Source organism: Clinocottus analis, unplaced genomic scaffold (genome assembly GCF_023055335.1).
Source record: "Clinocottus analis isolate CAN_PGR_092001 unplaced genomic scaffold, fCliAna1.0.p SCAF_20, whole genome shotgun sequence".
In the NCBI taxonomy this organism is placed as follows: domain Eukaryota; kingdom Metazoa; phylum Chordata; class Actinopteri; order Perciformes; family Cottidae; genus Clinocottus; species Clinocottus analis.
In genome coordinates, this window is record NW_027175932.1 from 318,296 (window position 1) to 344,776 (window position 26,481).

A 26,481-nucleotide genomic window follows, 5' to 3' on the forward strand; every position below is an offset into this window, starting at 1 on the left:
CAGCTGGAGGACGTTTCCCATGCAGCCGGTCCCACAGAGACGCGACCCGGACCAGCTGTGGACTTTAATCCTCTCGGCATCGTAAACTGGGACAAAGCAGCAAAAACGGCTCAGATTACACAACAAGATCAAAGGTCCGTCAGTGTTCAGCATCTCAGAGCCGTGACCTCTGACCTGCACAGGAAACCGCTCACAGCCGACAACGGGACGCAACGAGCTAGCAGAGCTAACAAGCTAACAACTCAAGAGGGGAAAAAACGTCTAGAAAGACAAGGAGGTTGTTCCTGATAGTTTGAAACTTTCACCAAAGCTGGAAACGTCGGTCAGATCTTTAAAGGTCACAGGAAAATACTAAATTCTGGTTAGTTTGAATTGATGAATTGTTCCGTGGTTTAAAACAAGGAATTGAATTTAATGCAAGTTTAGGAAAAAAAACGGAAATTCTCACATTTGAGAAGCTGGAACCTCCGAAAATATTATTTTATACGTGAAGAACCAACGAGGTTATTGATCACGTTTCTGTGGACTGAAAGTTTACTGGTTCAGAGGTTTCAATAGAACAAATATAAATTAAATAAATACAATCCATGTAGAGATTTAGCAATTAATAAACTCAACCATTTATCAATTGAGAGAAAATAAACATGCAATTATTTTTGAAAAATATTTAATAGTTAAAATATTTTTGGTGTAAAAAAAAATGGCAGAAATGTTTTATACCTGAAAAAAAAAAATCGAGATTTCCTCTTTTTAGTAAAAGTGGAACGGACATTTTTCTTTATTTTCTGACACTTTATAGACCAAACTATTGCTTTATTAATCTTTAAATAATAATAATATAAATAAATAATGGATATGAACGTTATTTGAGGCTGAAGGTAAACTCTTCAACGGTCGCGACTTCAGTGAAGCTTCAGCTCTGGTTACAAACTACTTCCGGTCGCCATCTTTGTTTGGGTCAACAGACACACCTGTAAAATCTCCGTCCAGCTGACATAAAGCAGAAAATATAATTAAATATCATCACAAAAGGGTTTTAAACATATAATCATGTAAAAGATGAAGTAGAAACTGTATACTATTAATATGGTGCAATTATATATATATATATATATATATATATATATATATATATATATATATATATATATATATATATATATATATATATAAATAAAACATATTCCTCTTTAATCTCACACTAGATATTAATTCAAATGTGTCAAATGAAATGCAATATTACACTAATAAAATGAACGTACAGATCACAGGGTTGGTTTTAAGGGGACCAGATGAAAGGCCTTTCGGTCTTTCAGGTGTTTTTGCGGGTCACTTCACCTCCGTTTGTCTCGATAAGGCACATTCTGCCAAACTCCATTCAAATGTCCGTCAGTTTAAGTCCACGTCATATCAAAAAGCCTGAGTGTTGACTTATAACGGAATGTGCTAGATAAGAGCTGCTCTGAGACCTGCTGGCGATCTCGGCACAATGTATTCAACTATTAGGGGATTATTCTTCAATACATCTCCATGTGAACCTTCACACTCTTCGCTGTCGGCGTCCACCACACAACGCTCACATTCGACGAGAAGACGCGAGAAATGAGCGGAGAAGTCGGAGTGAAAGTTGAATTGTAATGATGACACAACCGGTACGTGTGGTGGCTGCATGCCGACGTGAGGACGGGACCTCGGTACCTGGTTTAATGAAGTATTTGAAGTATTCCCGTGCGTTTGTGAGAGCAAAGATCGATAGAATAGTTTAATCTCGATGTTTTCCAATGGAGTCTGGTGCGTGTGTGTTCCTGCAGGAGCCACCTGATCAAGTTGCTCCAGTCTGAATTCACACCTTCGGCTTAAAAAAAGGTCGAACAGCAAGCACCCGATGACGTCATACGGATTGTTGTATTTATTATAAAACGCCCTTAATTATGAACAGACTGACAGAGGAAGGTGAATAAAACGAGCTCACCTGTGGGTTCATCCGGTAATCCGTTAGAAAAACATGGCTCAGAGAACCGGGGGATGTCTCCTATCGGCTCCTCTGTATCCGGCTAACGGAGCCTGTTGTTCGGGGAGAGAAGAGACGCGTCTCGGTGAAACTACACTTTAAAAGCAACCTGTTCCCAGCGGGCGAGTATTCCCTGAGCGAGAACTAGCAGGCAGCTGAGGGCGATTATCCCTCTGTAAAGACTGGCAGGTAGCCTGCCCTCCGTCTGTAGGGGGAGGATCCCTGTGGGGACTAGCAGGTAAGCCCCGCCCTCTTCCTTGGACCCGCCCCCTTTTCAGTGCCACAGTTAATTACTTAAAGACAGAATCAGATTGGTTATGAGTACACACAAGAGATTTCACTCTGAAGAGACAGAATACACAAATACAAAACAAATTAAAAACAAGTACTTTAAAACAAGTATACATGATAAAATAAAAGTGGAACTTGTTGATACTTTATCAGAATCAGCTTTATTCATGGAATTTGGCACCGGATTTATTGCACTTTATAGTACTTTGTGGTACTTGTTGATAGTTTATTGAACTAGTTGGTACTTGGTGGTACTTGTTGATAGTTTATTGAACTAGTTGGTACTTGGTGGTACTTTGTGGTACTTGCTGATAGTTTATTGAACTAGTTGGTACTTGGTGGTACTTGTTGATAGTTTATTGAACTAGTTGGTACTTGTTGATAGTTTATTAAACTAGTTGGTACTTGTTGGTACTTGGTGTGTTCTCCATTTAGAAACAGTTGTTCCCCAGCCTGAGCAGCAGAGGGCGCTGTGGGTCACGTGACATTCAGGAACAAATCAATGACGCCGCTTTCACTGTATTTAATTCTTAGAAACAATATTTTATTAAAATCAAAACATCAAGTGAAGATAAAATGTTCTCAACTGTAATTTGTTTATTGTTCTGATTACTGTTCGTTTAATGTGTACAGACATAAACAATCATGAAACGCCAACAAAATGAGTCTTTTCCTCACGATTTCGTTCCTTTCGTCAGAACCACTTTGAGCTGCAGGCTGAGCAACATCGAGGCTAACGTCCATCCCAGAATGCAACACTCGCTCTCGTCAAAAAGAACGTCACACTTGTCCTGATGTCAGTTCCTGTTTCGGGGGATTGGATGCCTGTGTGCTACACGTTGCACACTCGCCCCAGGACCAGGACCAGAACCAGAACCAGAACCAGAACTAGAACCAGGATCAGAACCAAAACTGGAATCGCCAGAACCAGGACCAGACCTAGAACCAGAACTAGAACCAGGATCAGAACCAGAACTAGAACCAGAACCAGGATCAGGAGACCTGGATGAGCTCCATGCTGCCGGAGAAGCTGGCCTGGCCCGCCCCCGCCCCCATGTCCTCTCTGGACCTCCCGCCTCCGAGCTCCATCTGGCAGCTGCGTCTCTTGCGCTGCTTCTCGAAGCTGGTCTCCTCATGCCAGCTTCTCCTGGTCTCCTCGTGCCAGCTTCTCCTGGTCTCCTCGTGCCAGCTCCTCCTGGACCCGGCGGCCCCGCGGTCCCCCGTTCCCTGCCGGCTGCGCCGCCGCACCGCCTCCGGGCCGCGGCCGCAGCCGAAGGCCGTCACGCCGCTGCTGAGGTACCAGCCTCCTGCCAGAGAGGAGGCGGAGACGGAGCCCAGCAGGACGTCAGAGTGCCAGCCCTTCAGGGTGCCGCCGGGTCCGGGTCTAGCCAGGTGCTGCTGGCTGCGGGAGAGGCCGAACAGGAAGCTGGCGGCGTTCTCCTCCCGCCGCCGGCAAGGTGGGGCGGTGGGCGCAGGTCTGAAGACGGAGGAGGCCGGCGCGGAGACCTCCTCCTGGTCGGGGCTCCGCTCCGGAGTGGAGCGCTCCGACACCTCCTCCACCGGAGAGAACTGGCACGGTTTACTGGCGGCGTCTTTGAAGCCGGACGACGGCTTGAAGAACTCTGAGTCCGCCGGGCCTCCGTGAGGGGCCAAGGCCCGCTGAGGGTCCTCGTACGCCTTGATGTCCAAAGAGAAGGACCGCTTCAACCGGGCCGGGTCCTCAGGCCCGCCGGCCAGCCGCAGGCCACTCAGAGCCTCGGCCAGCCGGCGCTGCTCGGGGACGTCAGCCAGAACAGGGTCCGGGCGGGCCGCGGGGTCTCGTTCCTGCGGCTGATGGGGGGCCTCGCCGCTAGGCTCCGGGTGAGCCTTCGGTCCGGTTCTGGTCTCGGGACCCGGAGGAGTCTTGATCCTCTTCTCAAAGTCCAGGAGCTGACCCAGGAAGTTAAAGTTGGGAGAGATGGTTGGCCTCTTCTCCTTCACAAACCTGGACACAGAGGACCACGTTTAGTCTGGGCCTACCAACAGATGCATCATGGGAAATGTAGGAGTGCTCACCTGTAGGCCTCGTCCAGCGGCATGTCCATCCTCTTCATGATGTAGGCGATGGCGATGGTGGCAGAGCGGGAGATTCCTGCCAGGCAGTGGACCAGCACTCGAGCGTTGGAGGCTTTGGCCTTCTCTGAAAAACACAGGAGGGCTGAGAGTGAGGCGAGAGCAGGTGCGTCCTACAGGTGCGTCCTACAGGTGCGTCCTACAGGTGCGTCCTACAGGTGCGTCCTACAGGTGCGTCCTATAGGTGCGTCCTACAGATACCTATGAAGTCCAGGGAGCGGTCGAGCCAGGGCAGGATCTTCTCGCAGAAGGAGTCGTTGACGGGGACTCTCAGGAAGTGGGAGTCAGGGATGAAGTCCGGCTTGGGGCAGGTGTTGCTGGCGTTCAGGACATAGACGATGTCGTTCTGCTGCATCAGATCCTGCAGACACCAAAGCAGGTCAGAGAACAGCCTCCCAGCATGCACTGGGGCCACTCTGTTCTTAAAGGTGCTCAATACATAGTTGTTATATTGATCTGGAGAGAAGCTACTGATTTATCTCAGAACCAATGCTACAAACTGGTTTCACCCATTTACACAAATAAATATATCACACACACACACACACCTGGTCCAGGACGTCCCTCTGGCAGCCCAGGTACAGGTGAGGCAGGATGCGGGTCGGCCCGGTGCTGCTGAGCGGCAGGCAGGGCTGAGACATGCAGGAGGGAACCACGGACTTCCCTTCACACAGACCCGGGAACAGCTGGGAGAACTCGGAGAACCCGCCTGCCGGGATCGAACACACAGACCCTGATTCATGAGAACGTTAACGAGGAGGAATATTCTACCTGTTAAACACCTGGAGAAGGTTAAAGGACCAACACGCTTAGACTCAAACCAGCTACAAGCAGTCCGTCCCTCAAACTCCGTCTCACTTCCTGTCTGCGGCTCATTGGTTCCTCCTGAAGAAGTAGATCTTTAAAAACACTAACCGTTCAAAGAGTCACTGAAACTCTGACTCGTGGAGTCTGGACTCGTCTGACTCGTGGGTTCTGGACTCGTCTGACTCGTGGGTTCTGGACTCGTCTGACTCGTGAGGTCTGGACTCGTCTGACTCGTGAGGTCTGGACTCGTCTGACTAGTGGGGTCCAGACTCGTCTGACTTGTGGGGTCCGGACTCGTCTGACTTGTGGGGTCCGGACTCGTCTGACTCGTGGGGTCCGGACTCGTCTGACTCGTGAGGTCTGGACTCGTCTGACTCGTGGGGTCCGGACTCGTCTGACTAGTGGGGTCCGGACTCGTATGACTCGTGGGGTCTGGACTCGTCTGACTCGTGAAGGTCTGGACTCGTCTGACTCGTGAAGGTCTGGACTCGTCTGACTAGTGGGGTCCAGACTCGTCTGACTCGTGGGGTCCGGACTCGTATGACTCGTGGGGTCTGGACTCGTATGACTCGTGAAGGTCTGGACTCGTCTGACAAGTGGGTTCCGGACTCGTCTGACAAGTGGGGTCCGGACTCGTCTGACTCGTGGGGTCTGGACTCATCTGACTCGTGGCACTGACCTGAGAGCAGGTGCACGGAGGGGAAGCTCTGCTGCAGCTTCATCAGCAGGACGCTGAGGAACGAGTCAGAGCTCAGAGAAGAACCTGAAGAACTCTGATCGTAAACGACCACCTCCGGATCGCCCTGCAGCGCCAACTGCAATGGACAGATGCACGTTACACTTGTTGTTGTTTATATTTGATGACAATTGTTGTTGTTGTTTACCTTCTTTTTGGCCGAGTGCTGCAGCAGCTCCTGGATCTGGACTTTGTCCTGCTGCAGCCTCCTCTTCATGAGCTTGGAGCAGTTCACGCTCACGGCCTCCAGGATGTGCGAGGCGTTGAAGTCCAGGAAGGGCCGGCTGTCCACCAGGACCACACGGTCCAGCCCGGCCTCCAGCAGGACCACCAGCGCCTCGGCCCCAATGGGTCGCGGCCCGGGTCCGGGGTCCAGAACCCCGGACCCGGGCTCGGACTCGGGCCGTGGCTCCGGTCCCGCAGGAAGCTGCTCCGACATGTCAGACCACCCCCCTCCTCCTCTGGGGTCTTCTGGACTCAGCACTGAAGACCTCCCTCTGGACCCGGATCCTGGTCTTCATGCTGAAGGGGTTTCACACTGCAGGAGACACAGCTGTTAGAGCTGCGTCCTCTCTGCTGACCACCAGGGGGAGACTCCTCTGGTTGTATAGAAGTCTATGCTTCATGGGTTAAAGCTGCATTCTCTCTCCTGACCACCAGGGGCAACTCCTCTGGTTGTATAGAAGTCTATGCTTCATGTGTTAAAGCTGCATTCTCTCTCCTGACCACCAGGGGCAACTCTTCTGGTTGTATAGAAGTCTATGCTTCATGTGTTAAAGCTGCATTCTCTCTCCTGACCACCAGGGGGCGACTCCTCTGGTTGTATAGAAGTCTATGCTTCATGTGTTAAAGCTGCATTCTCTCTCCTGACCACCAGGGGCGACTCCTCTGGTTGTATAGAAGTCTATGCTTCATGTGTTAAAGCTGCATTCTCTCTCCTGACCACCAGGGGCGACTCCTCTGGTTGTATAGAAGTCTATGCTTCATGTGTTAAAGCTGCATTCTCTCTCCTGACCACCTGGGGGCGACTCCTCTGGTTGTATAGAAGTCTATGCTTCATGTGTTAAAGCTGCATTCTCTCTCCTAACCACCAGGGGGCGACTCCTCTGGTTGTATAGAAGTCTATGCTTCATGTGTTAAAGCTGCATTCTCTCTCCTGACCACCAGGGGCGACTCCTCTGGTTGTATAGAAGTCTATGCTTCATGTGTTAACGCTGCATTCTCTTAGTTAGTGAAAGAGCTAAGGAATTAGTTAAGAAGACGAAGACTTAGTGAAGGAGCTAAGGAGTTAGTGAAGGAGCTGAGGAGTTAGTAAAAGAGCTGAGGTGATAGTGAAGGAGAGCAGAAGTTAGTGAAGGAGCTGAGGAGCTAGTGAAGGAGCTGAGGAGCTAGTGAAGGAGCTCAGGAGCTAGTAAAGGAGCTGAGGAGCTAGTAAAGGAGCTGAGGAGCTAGTGAAGGAGCTGAGGAGCTAGTGAAGGAGCTCAGGAGCTAGTAAAGGAGCTCAGGAGCTAGTAAAGGAGCTGAGGAGCTAGTGAAGGAGCTGAGGAGCTAGTGAAGGAGCTGAGGAGCTAGTGAAGGAGTTAACTGCTCGATGTGAACGACGGACTGACCGCTGAGCTCTTACTAAAACACGGCAGTGACGTCACCCCGGTGTGACCGTTAACTTTACCGGCTGGTTGCGGTTTAAACATTTTAACGGCTCACTCACCGGTTTGAAAACTCGACGTCAGAAAGTTCCAAACGGCTCTTCAGCGGGTCAGAGCCTGAAGGAGGGAAGGAAAGGAGGAGGAGAGAAGAGGAGAAGAGAAGAGAAGAAGAGGAAGAAGTCCTCGCGCTGCCATGAGCGATGAGGTCACTGCGTTAAAAATAAAAGGATGTCGTCATCGCAGCGCCAGTCAAACGAATGCAACAGGTTTCTTAAAGGCGCATGCGCAGTCATGAGACTGAGCCGACAGAAACCCTGCGCGCGCCTTAAAGGGAGCAGCCCGTCAGCTGCGGATGGAAGACGAACACCGCGGAAACACACACTCATTGTGCTTATATCAGACCTTTCCATCCAGTATGATGAAGAGGAGGCTGGAAACCAGAGGAAGAACTAAGAAACCAGTCGAATGAGGATGAGATCATATTTGGGATTTAAATAAAAATATTTTTGATAAATATTTTAATACTTATTTAAATCGTTTGTCTGGTTTACCTGATCAATTCTATTGATATACTTCAATAAAGACTCAGATTAAACATTATTGTATTGTTTTGATCATTTTGTCTGAATAAAGGGTGTTAGAGTCTGAAACGTGAGGAAGATGAGGAGGAAAATGATGTCACACAGAAACTCTTCGTCGGTCAGAAACACATTTTATTTTGAAGTTTTCGCGGCAAAGCTTCAAAGTAAATCATCTCAAAGTGCACAAAGTCTCAACTACAAAGAGATCAGAAGAATAATAATCTGCAACAAAGTAACAACGTTCACGTCGTCACGACGATCAAACACTCTGAGCTCAAATATAAAATACAAATACAAAAATATATCAACACGTATTAATTACTCGAGATGAAAGAATCCATAACAACATCTGTATGATTATGGGAGGAGCTTCAGCAAAACGGGAGGAGCTTCAACACGATGGGAGGAGCTTAAGAAGTATGGGAGGGGCTTACATATCATGGAGGCGCTTCAGCATAATGGGAGGAGCTTAAATATTATGGGAGAAGCTTCAGGATTACAGGGGGAGCTTCAGCATAATGAGAGGAGCTTTAACAATATGGGAGGAGTTTTAACATAATGGGAGGTGCTTCAACATAATGGGAGGAGTTTCAACACTATGGGAGTAGCTTCACCACTATGGGAGGAGCTTCAACAGTATGGGTGGAGCTTCAGCAACAAACAACAGGAAGTATTTAACTTTAAGGAATGTTGCTGTCAATCTGACAGGAAAATGAAACATTAAACATAAAAGGTTTGAAAAAAAAGATATTTAATGGATAAAGATTAGATTTTTCTTGTATTTAAAACACTTGCATTTTTGAAAACTTAAGGAATTTGGAACAAATAATCAATGAATCAGATCACCTGTTGGCTCCTCCCCCTCCAGCAGCCGAAAGCCAATGAGCTTTGTGCGCTCGGCGTACATGTAAACGTTACTATCGATAAAAGGGGTTCCATTTATTAAGGTTTGAGACAAACTCTTCATGTTTCAGCTCTTGATGATGATGAGGAGGATGATGAGGAGGAGGACAAGGATGACAGTCGAGTTGTGTGTTATTGTGTAGCATTTTGTAGCATGCATCGCCGCTTCCTGTCACGTGACCTCAGCTGATGCTCTTTCTGGTCTTGGTGCTGCTTCCTCCTGGAGGCTTCAGCTCGTCTCCCGTCAGCAGAGCTTTGATCTCTGAGGGGATTTTACCCTGATCCATGGCCGAGCACCACTGCTTGTACTGGGGAGAGAGAGGCCGAGTTACACAGGGAGAGGGAGAGAGAGAGAGAGAGAGAGAGAGACAGACATGGCAGTGCACTGAGAGAGAGAAAGAGACCCCCCCTCACCATCTCCAGCTCCTCCCTCAGGGCGCAGATGGCTCTCTCCTTGGAGGACACCAGCTCCTCCAGGTACTGGTAGCGCAGCTTCTTTCTGGCTCTGCACTCTCTGGCGCTCTGCCGGCTGCGCTCCAGCTTCGCCTTCAGGTCGATCTTCGCTGGTTTGCGTCCACGTTTCCCCGGTTTCTTCACTTTACCAGCCAGCATCTGAACCACAGCGTATTGATCACTAACTGATTACTAACTGACCACTAACTGATCACTAACTGACCAGTTCTTCATCACTAACTGATGAATAACAGATCACTAACCACAGCGCATTGATCACTGACTGGTCATCAGAACTAAATATCATCTAGAGATTTTAACATGTCAGTCTATCGTCATGGAAACAACCAACGATTACGTCATGAAGTACTGGACAAGTACAACTCTGAGGTACTTTTACTTTACTGGAGTATTTCATGCTACTTCTACATTAAAGTGATGAAGACAATGATTGTCATAAAGTTAGTCCTTAAGTACTTTTACTGAAGTACTATAAATTTAGGTACAATATTAAATGCAGTACATTGAATGTACTTTTACTGCAGTAGAAGTACTGTGTTTCTGATGTAGCAGTTAGCTTCCCTAAGCTAGCTGCTCCCAGTCACCGTCACGTCACAGACTTTAACGGCACCGGGATCAAACACTCCGGTGGAGAGGAACTTCACCTGTTAGCTGCTAGCTGTTAGCTTCTTACCTTGTTATCGTCCATGTCGCTGATGCGCACGCTGCTAGCCTAGCTTAGCCTAGCGTTAGCTAGCAGCTCAAACTGCGGAAGAAAAATACAAAACTAAATAATAAATAACTGAAGGAGGAGAAGAAGAGGAAGAGGAGAGAAGAGGCAGAGAGGAAGAGCAGGTCTGCGCAGGAGAGGACGAGATAATGCCGATAATATTAATAATAATGAGCGTGATGCCGCTTTATCTTTGTTTACATCGTGTTTACATCCTGGTGACGTCAGCGCGTCTTCTTCTTCTGCTGCAGTGAAAGCCGCGTAGCGCCGCCCGCTGGACCGGAAGCGGAGAGGGACGACCCACTTCCGGTTCGAGAACAAGAACGTTTTTTTATTCTTCTGTCATTAAAATATAAATCATCTTTTGATCCGAGTTCATACCAACAATGACGTCACATGTAGACACGTGTTTCCATTCATGTTTATAAACAAGATTTAAAGTGTTTTTAATATTTATCATGTTCATGTTTTTAGAAATGAGCCGACATTTTATGAAATGTTCATGTTTAACCAGAGATGGGCTGATTGGCTCCCCTTCCTCCTCTTCCTTCTCCTCTTCCTCCAAAGAATCAGCATCATTGTTGGTTGCCAAGACAACGCAGTGCGTCAGCGTCAGGTCACGTGTTTTGTCTTTTCTGAACAGATGTCACGAGGAGCTGTAACAATAATAATCAATAATCATAATAATCAATACTAATCAATCACGAGCTGTGAGCTGTATATATGTATGTATATATATATATATATATATATATATATATATATATATATATATATATATATATATATATATATATACAACTATGTATGTATATATATATATATGTATATATATATATATATATATATATACATACATAGTTGAAATGTAACAAATGTAACAAAGGGCATTTTTATTCATAAAGACTTTTGTTTGTAAAGCTGCATAAAATATAAACATTTTAAAATATAAAAAATATTCATGTGAATACTTTTCATACAAACATGCAGCACAAATAACAGAAATAAATACAATAAATATAAAGACTAAAAATAAAATAAAACTATACTAAAATGCAACAATTAAAAGTAAATAGAAATAAATACATTAAATTAAATAAACATGTAAAAGCCAAAAGAAAACATCATCAGGATCTCACAGACAGACCGAGCAGCCATGATGTGTGCCGCCTTCACGGACCTCCTCTTCCTCCTCCTCTTCTTCCTCCTCCTCCTCTTCTTCTTCCTCCTCTTCCTCCTCCTCTTCTTCTTCTCCTCCTCCTCCCTCCAGCTCGTCTCCTCCGCATGAATCCCGGAGAGAACCCGCAGATGAAGCGTCCTCTCGCCGCAGCTGAGAACCGGTGAGTCTCTAAAGATCTGACACGTAACCGGAGACTCGAGGCCGCGCGGCCGGAGACGAGCGTCTGAAGCCGGCGTGAGCAGCGGCGGATCCCCGGGGCATCATCATATCATCAATATTACTATTGCGATCATTGCATCATTGCACTATTACGAATGCATCATATATATATATATATATATATATATATATATATATATATATATATATATATATATATATATATATATATATATATATATATATATATAATTGTTGTTATGTGTTCATCTTCATCTATCGCGGGGACATGTTGTTACATGATGATGAAGATGATGGTGAAGAGTGTTTATTAATATCTGATGGAAGAAGATTGAATGTTTTATTAATGATAAATTTATCATTTATCATTTATGATAAATATCAACCATTTATTTAAAGAGAGAGAATATATATATATATATATATATATATATATATATATATATATATGATTATGTATGTGTGTGTGTTTCACTGGTTTCCATAATAACCAGTACGCTGCTATGAACAGAGCTCTTCCTCTTAATGGTTTTCCTCGGAGGAGTTCTGGATCTCTGTGGAGCTGAAGGGTTAATGAAATCAAGCTGATGTTTGAAGATGTTGTTGTTGTTGTTGTTGTTGTTGTTGTTGTTTTAAAACCGAACTGGTGTTCAGGAAGTTGAAATGTAAAACCAGTTTAGAGACTTCAGATTTCACCAGAAGTGGTTTCTGAAGTGGAACGACGTCTTCATCAGATTCTTGAAAGTCTTTAAGTGTTGTTGTTGTTGTTGTTGTTGTTGTTGTTGTTGTTGTTGTTGTTGTTGTTGTTAATCAACCAACCAGTTAACCAACATACTGACCAGCTGACCAACTTTTATACCTACCAATTACCAGAGTACCAACCAACATCGTGGAACCAGAGTACTAACCTACTGAACTACTAGAACCAGAGTACTAACCTACTGAACTACTAGAACCAGAGTACCAACCTACTGAACTACTAGAACCAGAGTACTAACCTACTGAACTACTAGAACCAGAGTACCAACCTACTGAACTACTAGAACCAGAGTACTAACCTACTGAACTACTAGAACCAGAGTACTAACCTACTGAACTACTAGAACCAGAGTACCAACCTACTGAACTACTAGAACCAGAGTACTAACCTACTGAACTACTAGAACCAGAGTACCAACCTACTGAACTACTAGAACCAGAGTACCAACCTACTGAACTACTAGAACCAGAGTACTAACCTACTGAACTACTAGAACCAGAGTACCAACCTACTGAACTACTAGAACCAGAGTACCAACCTACTGAACTACTAGAACCAGAGTACTAACCTACTGAACTACTAGAACCAGAGTACTAACCTACTGAACTACTAGAACCAGAGTACTAACCTACTGAACTACTAGAACCAGAGTACCAACCTACTGAACTACTAGAACCAGAGTACTAACCTACTGAACTACTAGAACCAGAGTACCAACCTACTGAACTACTAGAACCAGAGTACCAACCTACTGAACTACTAGAACCAGAGTACTAACCTACTGAACTACTAGAACCAGAGTACTAACCTACTGAACTACTAGAACCAGAGTACCAACCTACTGAACTACTAGAACCAGAGTACTAACCTACTGAACTACTAGAACCAGAGTACTAACCTACTGAACTACTAGAACCAGAGTACTAACCTACTGAACTACTAGAACCAGAGTACCAACCTACTGAACTACTAGAACCAGAGTACCAACCTACTGAACTACTAGAACCAGAGTACTAACCTACTGAACTACTAGAACCAGAGTACCAACCTACTGAACTACTAGAACCAGAGTACTAACCTACTGAACTACTAGAACCAGAGTACTAACCTACTGAACTACTAGAACCAGAGTACCAACCTACTGAACTACTAGAACCAGAGTACTAACCTACTGAACTACTAGAACCAGAGTACCAACCAATCAAATGAATGATTGCTAACGTCATGTGTCTTTGTCTCCACAGCCCCTCCCTGGAGCAGCGGTGTGGTTACCTAGTTAGTGTAACTACCTCCTGGAGCAGCGGTGTGGTTACCTAGTTAGTGTAACTACCTCCTGGAGCAGCGGTGTGGTTACCTAGTTAGTGTAACTACCTCCTGGAGCAGCGGTGTGGTTACCTAGTTAGTGTAACTACCTGCTGGAGCAGCGGTGTAGTTACCTAGTTAGTGTAACTACCTGCTGGAGCAGCGGTGGGGTTACCTAGTTAGTGTAACTACCTGCTGGAGCAGCGGTGTGGTTACCTAGTTAGTGTAACTACCTGCTGGAGCAGCGGTGTAGTTACCTAGTTAGTGTAACTACCTGCTGGAGCAGCGGTGGGGTTACCTAGTTAGTGTAACTACCTGCTGGAGCAGCGGTGTGGTTACCTAGTTAGTGTAACTACCTGCTGGAGCAGCGGTGTAGTTACCTAGTTAGTGTAACTACCTGCTGGAGCAGCGGTGTGGTTACCTAGTTAGTGTAACTATGGTGTACGCCCAGTCGTCACACACACTTGGTGTCAACCCATCCCTTCACTACCCGTCTTTCACGCACCAGATGTCCTTCAACTCGTCTGAGAGGGTGAACTCGACCGTCCTGGCGACTTTACCCACAACCCCCCTCTGCAGCCTGGAGGGCCCGCCCCCCGGCCGGCCCAACGGGACCTCCGTCTCTTACGACCTGTCGTCGGGCGAGGTGGCCGTGCTGGGCCTGGTGTTCGCGGTCCTGTGGCTGGTGTCCATCCTGGGCAACGCGCTGGTGTGCCTGGTGGTCCACCGCAGCCGGAGGACTCAGTCCACCACCAACTACTTCGTGGTGTCCATGGCGTGCGCCGACCTGCTCATGAGCCTGGGCTGGGCCCCCTTCATCCTCCTGCAGGTCGCCTCGGGCCGATGGCCGCTGAGCGCCGCCGCTTGCAAGGCGGTGCGCTACCTGCAGCACCTGTGCCCGGGCGTGCAGGTGTACGTCCTGCTCTCCATCTCCGTGGATCGCTTCTACACCATCGTGTACCCGCTCAGCTTCAAGGTGTCCCGGGAGAAAGCCAAGAAGATGATCGTGGCCTCGTGGCTGTTCGACGCCGCCTTCGTGTCGCCCTGCCTCTTCTTCTACGGCTCCGCGTCCTCGGGCGGCGGTCACTGTGACTTCTTCCTGCCAGACAGCTGGGGCGGCGTCGCCTACGCCGCCGTTCACCTCCTGGTTGGGTTTGTGGTGCCGGTGGCGCTGATCGTGTCGTTCTACCAGCGGGTGGTTCGCTACATCTGGAGGATCAGCGCCGACGGCCACGCGGTGCGCCGCACGATGAACATCGTCCCGCGGACGAAAGTCAAGACCATCAAGATGTTCCTCGTGCTCAATTCCGTGTTCTTCCTCACCTGGACGCCGTTCTACGTCGCCCAGCTGTGGCACCCGAGGGAGTTTGACGGGCCGAGCCGGCAGGGGCTGCTGTTCTTCACGGCCATCGCTTGGGTCTCCTTCAGCTCCACGGCGTCCAAGCCGACCATGTACTCGGTCTACAACGCCAACTTCAGAAGGGGCATGAGGGAGACCTTCTGCATGTCCTCCATGAAATGCTACCGCAGCAACGCGTACACCATCACGGCGAGCTCTCGCGTGGCCAAAAAGAACTACATCGGGGTGGTGGAGCTCCCCGTGCAGGCCAAGGCCATCACCAAGGACTCCTACAAGTTTGACCGGGAGGCCAAGGAGAAGAAGGAGGCCTGGGCCGCCGGCGCCAACCCTCCCAACACGTTCGTCTAAGTGCGTTTGGACAATTTGAAAAACCTCTGAAAGCTTTCCTTCAGCAGCACAACAGTACGAACAAACAGGTTCAGCTCAGACGAAGCGACCGAACCAGAAGGAGTTCAGATGGTATGAAGGGCTTTCTTCACCTTCTGGCCGCCGCGGTGGAGGTTTTTATACTTATTTACGATCATTTGTCTTTATTTCTGTGATCTATTTGATCTTTGTGCCATTGATGCATCAGATTCTGTGTTCTTGTAACGTCAGCTAGCTAAGCGCAATCCGAGGCCATCCGTTTGCTGCCAGAATGTATGTGGCTGAAGCTAACGTTAGCCGCAAGCTCGTTGGCTCGCTAACGAATCTCTAAACCTCGAGGACTCTTCTCAGAGTTACGAGTGTTTTCAGGGCTTTGGCATGAACGTGACCAACAGCTGTTCTCAAGGTGCAAGAAGCCCTTTGACCTTTTGACCCGAACTAAAGCCTTCAACATGTTTCCTTCGCGGTTGGTGATTAAACGGCGATGAAGAGGCGAAATCTGCTTTGTTGCTTCATTGTGGGAGGAAACTCATGAAGGTGTTGTTTATGGTTGTTGCCCATTTCATTTTAATAACTTTAACTCTTGGAGACTTTAACTCTTTGAGCAACTAAAACATGACTCAACAAAACCCTAGAATATGTTTATTGACAGTTTGGTTTTTGACGACTTTTAAAAAAAAAAAAATTGTGTTTGTGGGAAATGAACTGACTAAAGTGTTATCGTTTAAATATGAACTGAATGTTCCTGTTGAATGTAAATGAGGTGCAACGTGGACGAGACTGCAGCTTTAACTCATTTTTCTGCAACACGTCCATCAGAGGAGAGGAAAATATTCATATATTATATTTAAGAGATCAGATATTAAACTGGAAAGATTTCTCAACCGTTGACAGACGTTTACAAAACAATTTGCCTTAAGGTCCATTTACTGGATGTTTATTCTGTATTTAGACTGTTTTAAAGTATTTGTGTTGTTTTTAAGTGCTGAGAGGAAACAAACCTCCTAAACGTCATATTTCTGTTAGTCTGAGTTTTAACGTGTCACATTTCAGGACAGGTAGATGTTAGCTTAGCGTTAGCTTCAAGGTCTACTTGTTATCCACATCTGTAACATTGGTCACATGACGTTTTATTCACTTCTGCTGATGTATTCTCATTCTCAACTGAACGAGGGATGAAACCAGTAAAGACGGCCAGTTTGTCCTTTAGCGCTCCGTTAGCTTCAGAACTGTTCACCTTGTTCTCATCAAATATGAATAAACAAATTCATAAATTCTTCGTTCGTAAAGTGAAATTCACGTTTTCTTTTTAATTCATTCTATTTTGTCACAATGCTAACAGTGAAGCTAACACGCGACACTTCAGAAGGTATTGACTGTTCTTTGGAGTTCACATGATGCTAACATCATCAAATTGTTAGCATGTGCACGTGCTAACATGCTAGAAACTAGCATTGAAACAGCGTTAGCACATGCTAACATTACCAAATGCTAACATGCTCGAAACTAACATACTTAATAATCAAACTCAATAGCCAAAAACTTATTTTATATTTTTGCAGATTTCCAGACAAACACATTCAGACTCCATCTTTAAGATATTTATTTACACGTTTTTAAACAATTTGAGCTTTTATATGCAGATTATCAACAAATCAAATCATGAACATCTTCGTCAGTAAGAGATGAAGACGATGGAGCGATGAAGGTGAAGAGGTCTTCTTCATGTTCCAGCTGAGTGAGCAGCGACTTATTGATACGTGACACGCTGACAGATTTCATTGATTAATGATCGGCCCGGAAGGAAAATAAACAAAACTGGAATCAGCATTTAACCCAATCCCTTAATATTCTTTTTTAAATGCCGTCAGTGGTTCCATTAATGGTACTTAAGGTATCTTAATGGATCTTATCTGCACAGTTATGAAGTTTAAACCCTTAAAATGAACAAAGTATCATTAAAGTTTTCCCTCAATTCGTAACACTTCAATTAAGTAATTGTAGTAATATTCCTCAACATTGTTATTATTGATGAATGTTAAGCCCTTTATTTTAAGGTTTACATTAAGGTTGCCTATAACTTTGCTTTGTTCCTTAAAGGGGCTCTACCTCAGAAAAACCATTAAAATGCTGTAATGTCCATTAAAATACATTTGATTAATCCTTTAAATACCCCTTAAACTTTTTCAAAGTAACCCAAAACTGTGGACGCCACAAGCTGGTGCGACTGTACACTTAACTTAAGGTACTGCCCAAAAATATAAAAGAATATAAAAAAAGAAAACCCCTTAAACACTTTAAATCTGTCAGGTAAAAACACCTCAATTCACAAATATGTTTATTAAATTTTCACAATCAAGTGAAATATTCTAATATATTGTATTCTCAACCTGCTCGTTAAGGTGTTTCTAGGGGTTTACTTTCCCTCAAGCCGCTGTGGTTTACAGGTAAAATAAAGGTTATTAGTTTATTTTAAGGGACTTAAACACGGTTCCTTCACTGAAAATATACAAAGCCGTTTCTAACGAGTCAAGAAGCTTCACATTATTTACACGTCAACACAGAATATGTACAAAACCGCAGAAGAAGAAGACGACGAGTCTCTTGGCCTTTAACCCCTCAGACCGCCGTCCAGCGTCAGAGTCCCGAACCTGAGGAAACAGAGACGCGTTAGCCTAGCTTAGCACAAACACTGGAAGCAGGGGGAAACTGTTAGCATAGCTGCAAAACTAACAAAACCAGATAACTAACCCATCAAGTAACTAACAAACCCACCAGGTGACTAACCAACCAGGTAACTTACCCACAATGTAACTAATCTACCAGGTACCTAACAAACCAGGTAACTAACCAACCAGGTAGCTAATCCACCAGGTAACTAACCAACCAGGTAGCTAATCCACCAGGTAACTAATCCACCAGGTAACTAACCCACAAGGTAACTAACCCACCAGGTAACTGACAACTAAAGCAGTTAGCCTCCAGGCTAGCAGTCCCCCCTGTCTCCAATGTTTATGCTAAGCTAAGCTAGCCCTGTATGTGTGAATGGAGCGGACCTTTCCAGGAAGTGGTTGTTCTCTGCCAGCTCCTTGACGACGCCCTCCATCTCCTCCTTCAGCTTCTTCATCCTGAAACACAGCAACACCTTTAAAGTACTACTAAAGTACACACAGGTACACACTCAAGAAGCCTTTAAACCCTCTCACTAACTGAATTAAAGGTACTATGTAGTAACGTGTGTGATGAAGAAGAAGAGGAGGAAGATCACCCCAGAGTCATCTCCACCAAGGTGTTCTGGCTCAGGTACGCCTGAGGCTTCATGACACCCGACACCAGAGGAAGCACCTTCTGGGGAAGCTGCTCCTGCAGCTGAAACACACACACACACACACACACACACACACACACACACACACACACACACACACACACACACACACACACACACACACACACACACACACACACACACACACACACACACACACACAGGTGAGACACAGCAAACCTTACTTAACTTCACAGGTGAGCAGGTAAACAGGTGAGCAGGTAAACAGGTGAACAGGTAAACAGGTGAACAGGTAAACAGGTGAACAGGTAAACAGGTCAGCAGGTCAGCAGGTCAGCAGGTAAACAGCTGAGCAGGTAAACAGGTGAGCAGGTAAACAGGTGAGCAGGTGAACAGGTAGCAGTTAAACAGGTGAGCAGGTAAACAGGTGAGCAGGTAAACAGGTGAGTAGGTAAACAGGTGAACAGGTAAACAGGTGAGCAGGTGAACAGGTGAGCAGGTAAACAGGTGAGCAGGTAAACAGGTGAGCAGGTAAACAGGTGAACAGGTAAACAGGTAAACAGGTGAGCAGGTGAACAGGTGAACAGGTAAACAGGTGAGCAGGTAAACAGGTGAACAGGTAAACAGGTGAGCAGGTAAACAGGTGAACAGGTGAGCAGGTAAACAGGTGAGCAGGTAAACAGGTGAGCAGGTGAACGGGTGAGCTGGTAAACAGGTGAACAGGTGAGCAGGTGAGCAGGTGAGCAGGTGAACAGGTGAGCTGGTAAACAGGTGAACAGGTGAGCAGGTGAGCAGGTGAGCAGGTAGCAGCGTACCTTGAGCGCTCGCTCCATCAGCATGGTGACTTCCTTCTCGGTGCTGATCAGCTGACCCGACAGGCCGAGCAGCTGCTTCTTCACGTGATGGACCTTCCTGCAAACACAGCGGGGATCACTTGTCAAACGCTGTTGCTGAGCAACGGGGGAGGAGCCTATGAGAGCTGCAGGTGAGCGCCTCACCTGAGCCACTCCTCACTCTTTGAGATGAAGAGGCGGTACTTCATGGCACACTCCTCCGTGAACAGAGAGCGGGCTTTACTGGCATGGAGCACCAGCTTCTGCCTGTGGACACAAAGTACACACATTATACACACAGTACACACTTTATACACACACACAATCATGTGAGACCGGGCTTTCCTCATAAATAGGTAGTAATATTTGATAACTTACTTATCAAACTTATGGATCTGCTCTTCGTTGTACGGAAGACCTGAAAACACACAACGACTGTTTAAAGGAAAATACACAGAAAATACATGAATAATACATAGAAAATACATGAATAATACATAGAAAATACATGAAAAATATATAGAAAATACATGAATAATACATAGAAAATACATGAAAAATATATAGAAAATACATGAATAATATATAGAAAACCCCCTGAAACAGTGGCCAACTCATGACTTCAAGCATCAGAGGGAACTGAACTCACGCCTCTCAGCCTTGTCCTTCTTGAACTGGTGGTAGATTGCCGTGATGGCGTCCAGCAGCACTTTGATCTTCTCCACACTGTGGAGACAAACTCACTTATATACACATGTACACATACACAAATACACGCATACACATATATTACCGCACATGTGCGTGGACACTCGGGCAGCCTACTTCCTGTCCTCGGGGTGCGTCCCCACTTGGAGGATCCAGCCGTCCGTCAGCAGCCCTCCAGAGATGAACTTGCTCTTCACGTCTTGAGTCGTTCTCTCGATCGGCTCCAGAGAGGCGGAGATCTGAGCGGGAACACGGACGTTACCGTGAGCAGTAAAAGACACGTAAAGTACCTCCTAAATACACAGAAACACCTGGTCATGGTACTACGACTGGTACACTCAGTGATCTGGTGGAACTAACAACGCATGAGGGGGCGGGGCCTACAGCATGTGACCAATCACAAAGGAGGATCAGTCATATCTGTATATATCTATATATATCTATATCTATATATATCTATAGATATATATATAGATATATCTATAGATATATCTCTATATAGATATATATATATATATATATATATCTATATATAGATATATATCTATATATATATATATCTATATATATATATATCTATATATATATATAGATATATATATATATAGATATATATATATAGATATATATATCTATATATATATCTATCTATATATATATATCTATATATATATCTATCTATATATATATCTATCTATATATATATATCTATATATATATATATAGATATATATATATATAGATATATATATATATATAGATATATATATATATATCTATATATATATAGATATATATATATATATCTATATATATATATATCTATATATATATATATATATCTATATATATATATATCTATATATATATATCTATATATATATATATATATATATATCTATATATATATATCTATATATAGATATATATATATATATATATCTATATATAGATATATATATATATATCTATATATAGATATATATATATATATCTATATCTATAGATATATATATATATATCTATATCTATATATATATATCTATATCTATATATAGATATAGATATATATATCTATATACACTATCACCTGACTAACAACACTTCCTGCTTCACGCCCCTGGACTACACTTCCTGGTACGCAGCCGAGGCGAGCACTCACTCGGAGAACTTTCTTGTGCATGTCGGAGATCTCGTCGTACTCTGATGACATCACGTTGGCCTGCATCAACGCCTCGAACCTGCTCAGGAGACAGGAAGTCAGGTGGTTACTGGTTACTGGTCTCACTGGTCTAACGGGTTCTGACGAGTCACTCACAGCTGCTCCGTCTTCTCCAGAATCTGAGTGCAGAAGTTACACAGATGAAACACCTCCGACTTCTTGTGGAGGATCTCACTGTAGTCCTCCTTCATGAGCTCTCTGCAGAAACAGCCTCATTATTCATAAGTATATGTACATGTATGAAGCTCATCAGCTGTTTTTAACCTCTGAACTCACATTAACCCTCGGACTCCTTTCCGCACCAGCTCCTGGTACACCAGCAGAGACTCCGAGGTCTTCCACAGATGTCCCACGTCCCCCGCAAACGTCTGGACGACGACAACAACAACGACGACAACAACAACAACAAGGTCAGTCAGAGGGCTCAGGTACAAACAGCAGCTGTCGTGAACTCATAACCCTAACCCTAACCCTAACCCTGCTAGCGTACCTTGGCGTAGCTGGCGTCCAGGTCCAGGTCGTAGCGCGGCTGCACTTTGGGAGGGCTGGCTGCGGAGAGGAAACACACACACGGCTTCTTATATATTCAAAAAATTGAACACGGGTGAAAAAGCAAATTTTCCGCAATAAAAAAAATTCAAAATTTGAAAAATTAGTACATTTTGAAAATTTCAACAATTTTCAAATTGGAAATTGGAAAAATTTCAAATTTGAAAATTTTGATGATTGAAAAAATTCTAAAATAAAAAAAAACATTTAAAATTTAAAAGATTAAAACTTTTGAAAAAATATGAAAGATTGAAAATTTAGAAAAAATTTGAAAGATTGAAAATTTAGAAAAATTTCAACATTTAAAATTTGAAAAATTGAAAAATTTGAAAATTGAAAAAAGTAAAAAATTTGAGAAAGAGCGTAAAAAAAGCAAGTTGACGCACGGTCCTCGAAGATGAGTCCCACGGTGGCGACGGACTCGCGGCTGACCAGCATGATGGGGTTGTCCCGGGAGCTCTTGGGGAAGGCCTGGGCCTGCCGGTTGGGGTCCAGGACCAGGCGGCGGCCCTCGTACAGCAGCTCCTGGTTGTGCATCGGGATGCTGGTCCGCCGGGACATCAGCTCCTGGAACAGCGCCGCCCTGTGGACACCACAAGAACAGCTGCTTTCAGACACTCAAGCCCAGTGCATGCTGGGATACGGTCTCCGGCTGCCACTTTATGCTTTTTCAGTCAAAATATCATTTAACCTTCTGCTGAATCAACAACAACAAATATTCAGAAGAAAATGTTTATGTTTTCAGAATAGTCAAAAATAGTCAAAAGTCAAAAATATTTTTTTGGTATTTTTTTTTAAAAAGTCAAAATATTTTGAGAACATTTAAAATATTTTGAGAAAAGTACAAATATATTTTTATTACGTACAAAAATATTTTAAGAATACATTTAAAATATTTGTTGAATTATCTCAAAATGTTTTGAGAATAAAGTTATAATGTTTTAAGAATTAAAAAAAATATGTTAAAATAAAGTTCAAATATTTTTTGAATAAAATTACAAATATTTTTATAATAAAGTTAAAATGTTGAGTCCTCATGATCTGGATCAGCGCGTGTCGTTCCCAAACAACAACAACAACAACACCCAGGCTCCTCCCACCACAACCCACTCACGTGTTGTACTGGTGGATGTACACGTGGTGCAGCGTGGCCTGCTGCAGGCTGAACACGTACACCACGGTGCGGTGCAGGATGTCGTTGGTCTCAGCGAAGAACTGGTCGAAGCCCCAACACTTCTCCTGGTCCGCCTCCAGGATGTTGGCCAGCACCGGAGTCAGCAGGCTCTGCAGGCCCCTGCAGAGACGGGACAAGTACTTCATGTACTAGTACTTCATGTACGAGTACTCATGCTGCAGGCCCCTGCAGACACAGGACAAGTACTTAAAGTAACAAAAGTACTGTTCTGTGACCAGGTGTGTTCTGCTACCTGTGACCAGGTGTGTTCTGCTACCTGTAACCAGGTGTGTTCCGTTACCTGTAACCAGGTGTGTTCCGTTACCTGTGACCAGGTGTGTTCTGCTACCTGTGACCAGGTGTGTTCCGTTACCTGTGACCAGGTGTGTTCTGCTACCTGTGACCAGGTGTGTTCCGTTACCTGTAACCAGGTGTGTTCTGGGTGTTCTTACTTGGACAGACTGCAGGAAACCGGCATCTCGGTGCTCCACTCGATCTTCCCGTTCTCACACTTCTGGTGTCCGGAGATCGTGCCGGACGGTTTCTCCGTGATGATTTTATACCTGAGAGTGAGAGTAACAGCTGGTCAGTGACTCTTCTTCCTCCCCCCCTCCTCACCCTCAGGGCGTGACCTTACATGACCTCCTTGTTCCTGCGCGGCCCCTCAAAGGGCCTGAAGGGCAGGCTGCCGGTGGCCGCGTGGTAGAAGGTGACGCCGATGCTCCACAGGTCCACCGTGGCGCCGTACTTCTTCTGGTGGTCCTTCCTCAGCACGGCGCGCTCGTACATGTCGGGGTGCTAAAACCCACGAAGAAGAAGAGCAGGTGAGACACTGAAACACTCACCACAGCAGGGGAGTAACGTCCCCACCAGATAGTACTCTCACGTAGTACTGGGTAGTACTCTAGGTAGTACTCACCAGGTACTCCTCGGTGCCGTACAGGGACACAAACTGCTCGTCGTCCTCCAGCTCTCTGGCGGCTCCGAAGTCCGTGAGCTTGTAGACGGAGCGTCCGTCCTCTCCGATGACGCGCATGATGTTTCCTGGCTTGATGTCGCGGTGCACGATGCCGTACTCCCTCAGGTGGTTCATACCTGCCACTGCAGACACAACAGCCAATCAGAGAACAGCCAATCAGAGAAGAACCAATCATATGATCGTATACAAGTTGCATGATGTGTTCTGCAACTTGTGGTCGCTCACTGACCGACGTCGTGCAGCACGATGAGGAACTCGTCCTCCGGCAGCCCGTAGGCGTTGGAGGACTCCTCCAGGACGGTGTAGAGGCTCCCACAGGGACAGTACTCCATCACCAGCACCTTGTGCCGGGTGTTGGACTGGGAGGAGGAACACACCTGTCAGCCCTCCGAGCCACTCGGGAACACTCAGGGGTTGTGTTTCATTAGGTATTCACACAGGTAAACGTTTAGCAGGAACACCAGAGTTAAACCAGAGTTAAACCAGAAAGTTAAACTGAAGTTAAACCAGAGAGTTAAACCAGAAAGTTAAACCAGAGAGTTAAACCAGAAAGTTAAACCGAAGTTAAACCAGAGAGTTAAACCAGAAAGTTAAACCGAAGTTAAACCAGAGAGTTAAACCAGAAAGTTAAACCGAAGTTAAACCAGAGAGTTAAACTGAAGTTAAACCAGAGAGTTAAACCAGAGTTAAACCAGAGAGTTAAACCAGAAAGTTAAACCGAAGTTAAACCAGAGAGTTAAACCAGAAAGTTAAACTGAAGTTAAACCAGAGAGTTAAACCAGAAAGTTAAACCGAAGTTAAACCAGAGAGTTAAACTGAAGTTAAACCAGAGAGTTAAACCAGAGAGTTAAACCAGACGTACCTCTTCCTCCACGGCGAACAGCTTCACGATGTTCTTGTGGTTGAGCTTCTTCAGGACCTCAAACTCTCTCATCTGGACGTCCAGCGGCCTCAAGAAGCTCAGGTTGTTGAACACCTTGACGGCGTACAGGTCTCCGGTTTTCTACGGGACACGGACGAGTATACATGTATATGAATATACATGAATATGAATATACATGTATATTCATATCCATGTATGCATATTAAAGGTTGGAATCTGCTGCCATCAGTTTCCAGGGCTGAAAAGAAGACTCATCAGTGTCCATGTGACTCTCTCCCGCTCTGTGATTGGCCGCGAGGCGTCAGGTGACCCCACCTTGTGTCGGCCGCGGTAGACGTTGGCCGTGGCTCCCTGACCCAGCAGGTCTGAGATCAGCCACAGGTAGTTAGTGGTGCTTTGCATCCTGATGAGGTGATCCTGAGGCAGAAGACAGCAATGACACCCATTAACCACCCACCAACGACACCCATCAACCACCCACCAACGACACCCATCAACCACCCACCAACGACACCCATCAACCACCCACCAACGACACCCATCAACCACCCACCAACGACACCCATCAACCACCCACCAACGACACCCATCAACCACCCACCAACGACACCCATCAACCACCCACCAACGACACCCATCAACCACCGAATTTATAAAAAAAGTTTATTGGAAGAATTAATTTCTGGGTTTATATTTTTATAGTGAGTAAATAACAAAACACATCTATACAATTGTTATGATTCATGAAATACGATATTATATTTTCTAGTTTCTATTTTTTTTATTGTATTCTGATTTTATAAATATTGTTAGTTTCATGTTGCGGCTCCACAATCTGTGAATCACTACCAGTTATTATTAATAATATAATAAATCTGTGTCTGAAAACGGAAGTAAAATAAAGTGTCGACATTCGACGTAAGCTCTCCTGACGTCATCACGTATTGGTGACGTAGCGGTCCGCAGGTGGGAAATTCCCGTTTTGAGGCCCGAAACGACTGAAAAACGGCCTAAAGACGCAAAGAACCCGCGTGACGACAGTACCGGGTTAATAATAATAATACAAATAACAACTCATATTCAGTTTCCTAATCTTTTTACACAGCGAACGTGTAATTATCCGTTTGATTACGAGCCGATGGCGGAAGCAGCCGACGTTAGCTCGTCGGTACATAAACACACGCAGGGACCGGACTCGGAACCGAGCCCGGGCCCGGTTGCGGACACGTCCAGCCCGCGGCGAAGCCGGTGATGACGCGTCTTCACGGGTGTTTAACTCCTCAAATTTTCACCCATTTTCATTTTGTTTATTTCCTCACCTTCTTTTTGTGGTGCTGAGTCCTCTTCTTCCGCTGTTGCCTGGCCACGTGACAGGAGCTGTCCAATCACCGGACAGGGCGAAGAAAAGGGGGCGTGGCACGATTAA

General features: G+C 45.3%; 5 protein-coding genes across 11 annotated transcripts in view; 1 reads left to right on the forward strand and 4 right to left on the reverse strand.

Annotated features, from left to right (window-relative positions):
• Positions 1-2,171, reverse strand: part of eps8a (EGFR pathway substrate 8a, signaling adaptor) — a 17,266-nt gene extending 15,095 nt beyond the window's left edge. For all 5 annotated transcript variants that reach the window (XM_068586984.1, XM_068586989.1, XM_068586987.1 and 2 more), the window contains exon 1: positions 1,973-2,171. The gene's annotated coding sequence lies outside the window, so the exon portion shown is untranslated. The remainder of the gene's footprint in view (positions 1-1,972) is intronic.
• Positions 2,172-3,288: 1,117 nt separating this feature from the next.
• Positions 3,289-7,879, reverse strand: dusp16 (dual specificity phosphatase 16). Its single transcript, XM_068587048.1, has 7 exons — positions 7,666-7,879; positions 6,106-6,495; positions 5,901-6,036; positions 4,963-5,123; positions 4,616-4,775; positions 4,358-4,481; positions 3,289-4,286 (listed from the first exon to the last, which is right to left on the reverse strand). Exons 2-7 carry the CDS (start codon positions 6,394-6,396, stop codon positions 3,296-3,298), a joined length of 1,863 nt encoding a protein of 620 aa, XP_068443149.1. The 5' UTR covers positions 6,397-6,495; positions 7,666-7,879; the 3' UTR covers positions 3,289-3,295.
• Positions 7,880-8,295: 416 nt separating this feature from the next.
• Positions 8,296-11,436, reverse strand: crebl2 (cAMP responsive element binding protein-like 2). 3 transcript variants are annotated; one of them, XM_068586027.1, is made up of 4 exons: positions 11,418-11,436; positions 10,235-10,306; positions 9,502-9,699; positions 8,296-9,395 (listed from the first exon to the last, which is right to left on the reverse strand). In XM_068586027.1, exons 2-4 carry the CDS (start codon positions 10,247-10,249, stop codon positions 9,270-9,272), a joined length of 339 nt encoding a protein of 112 aa, XP_068442128.1. In that variant the 5' UTR covers positions 10,250-10,306; positions 11,418-11,436; the 3' UTR covers positions 8,296-9,269. The 3 variants fall into 3 exon arrangements, with proteins under 3 accessions (XP_068442128.1, XP_068442126.1, XP_068442125.1); XM_068586025.1 differs by lacking the exon at positions 11,418-11,436 and adding an exon at positions 10,472-10,523; XM_068586024.1 differs by lacking the exon at positions 11,418-11,436 and having other exon boundaries at positions 10,235-10,530.
• Positions 11,437-14,040: 2,604 nt separating this feature from the next.
• On the forward strand, positions 14,041-16,646 carry gpr19 (G protein-coupled receptor 19). The gene has a single exon (XM_068586786.1). The coding sequence runs from the start codon at positions 14,129-14,131 to the stop codon at positions 15,398-15,400; it is 1,272 nt and encodes a 423-aa protein (XP_068442887.1). The 5' UTR covers positions 14,041-14,128; the 3' UTR covers positions 15,401-16,646.
• A 365-nt stretch (positions 16,647-17,011) lies between these two features.
• Positions 17,012-26,436, reverse strand: tbk1 (TANK-binding kinase 1). Its single transcript, XM_068586606.1, has 21 exons — positions 26,375-26,436; positions 25,371-25,472; positions 25,035-25,175; positions 24,402-24,531; positions 24,113-24,294; positions 23,831-23,991; positions 23,646-23,756; positions 23,134-23,313; positions 22,406-22,602; positions 21,961-22,019; positions 21,747-21,838; positions 21,567-21,668; positions 21,411-21,489; positions 20,366-20,487; positions 20,190-20,266; positions 19,919-19,958; positions 19,706-19,807; positions 19,523-19,619; positions 18,687-18,787; positions 18,475-18,546; positions 17,012-18,069 (listed from the first exon to the last, which is right to left on the reverse strand). The coding sequence occupies exons 2-21, from the start codon at positions 25,455-25,457 to the stop codon at positions 18,030-18,032; spliced, it is 2,172 nt and encodes a 723-aa protein (XP_068442707.1). The 5' UTR covers positions 25,458-25,472; positions 26,375-26,436; the 3' UTR covers positions 17,012-18,029.
• Positions 26,437-26,481: the final 45 nt, after the last annotated feature.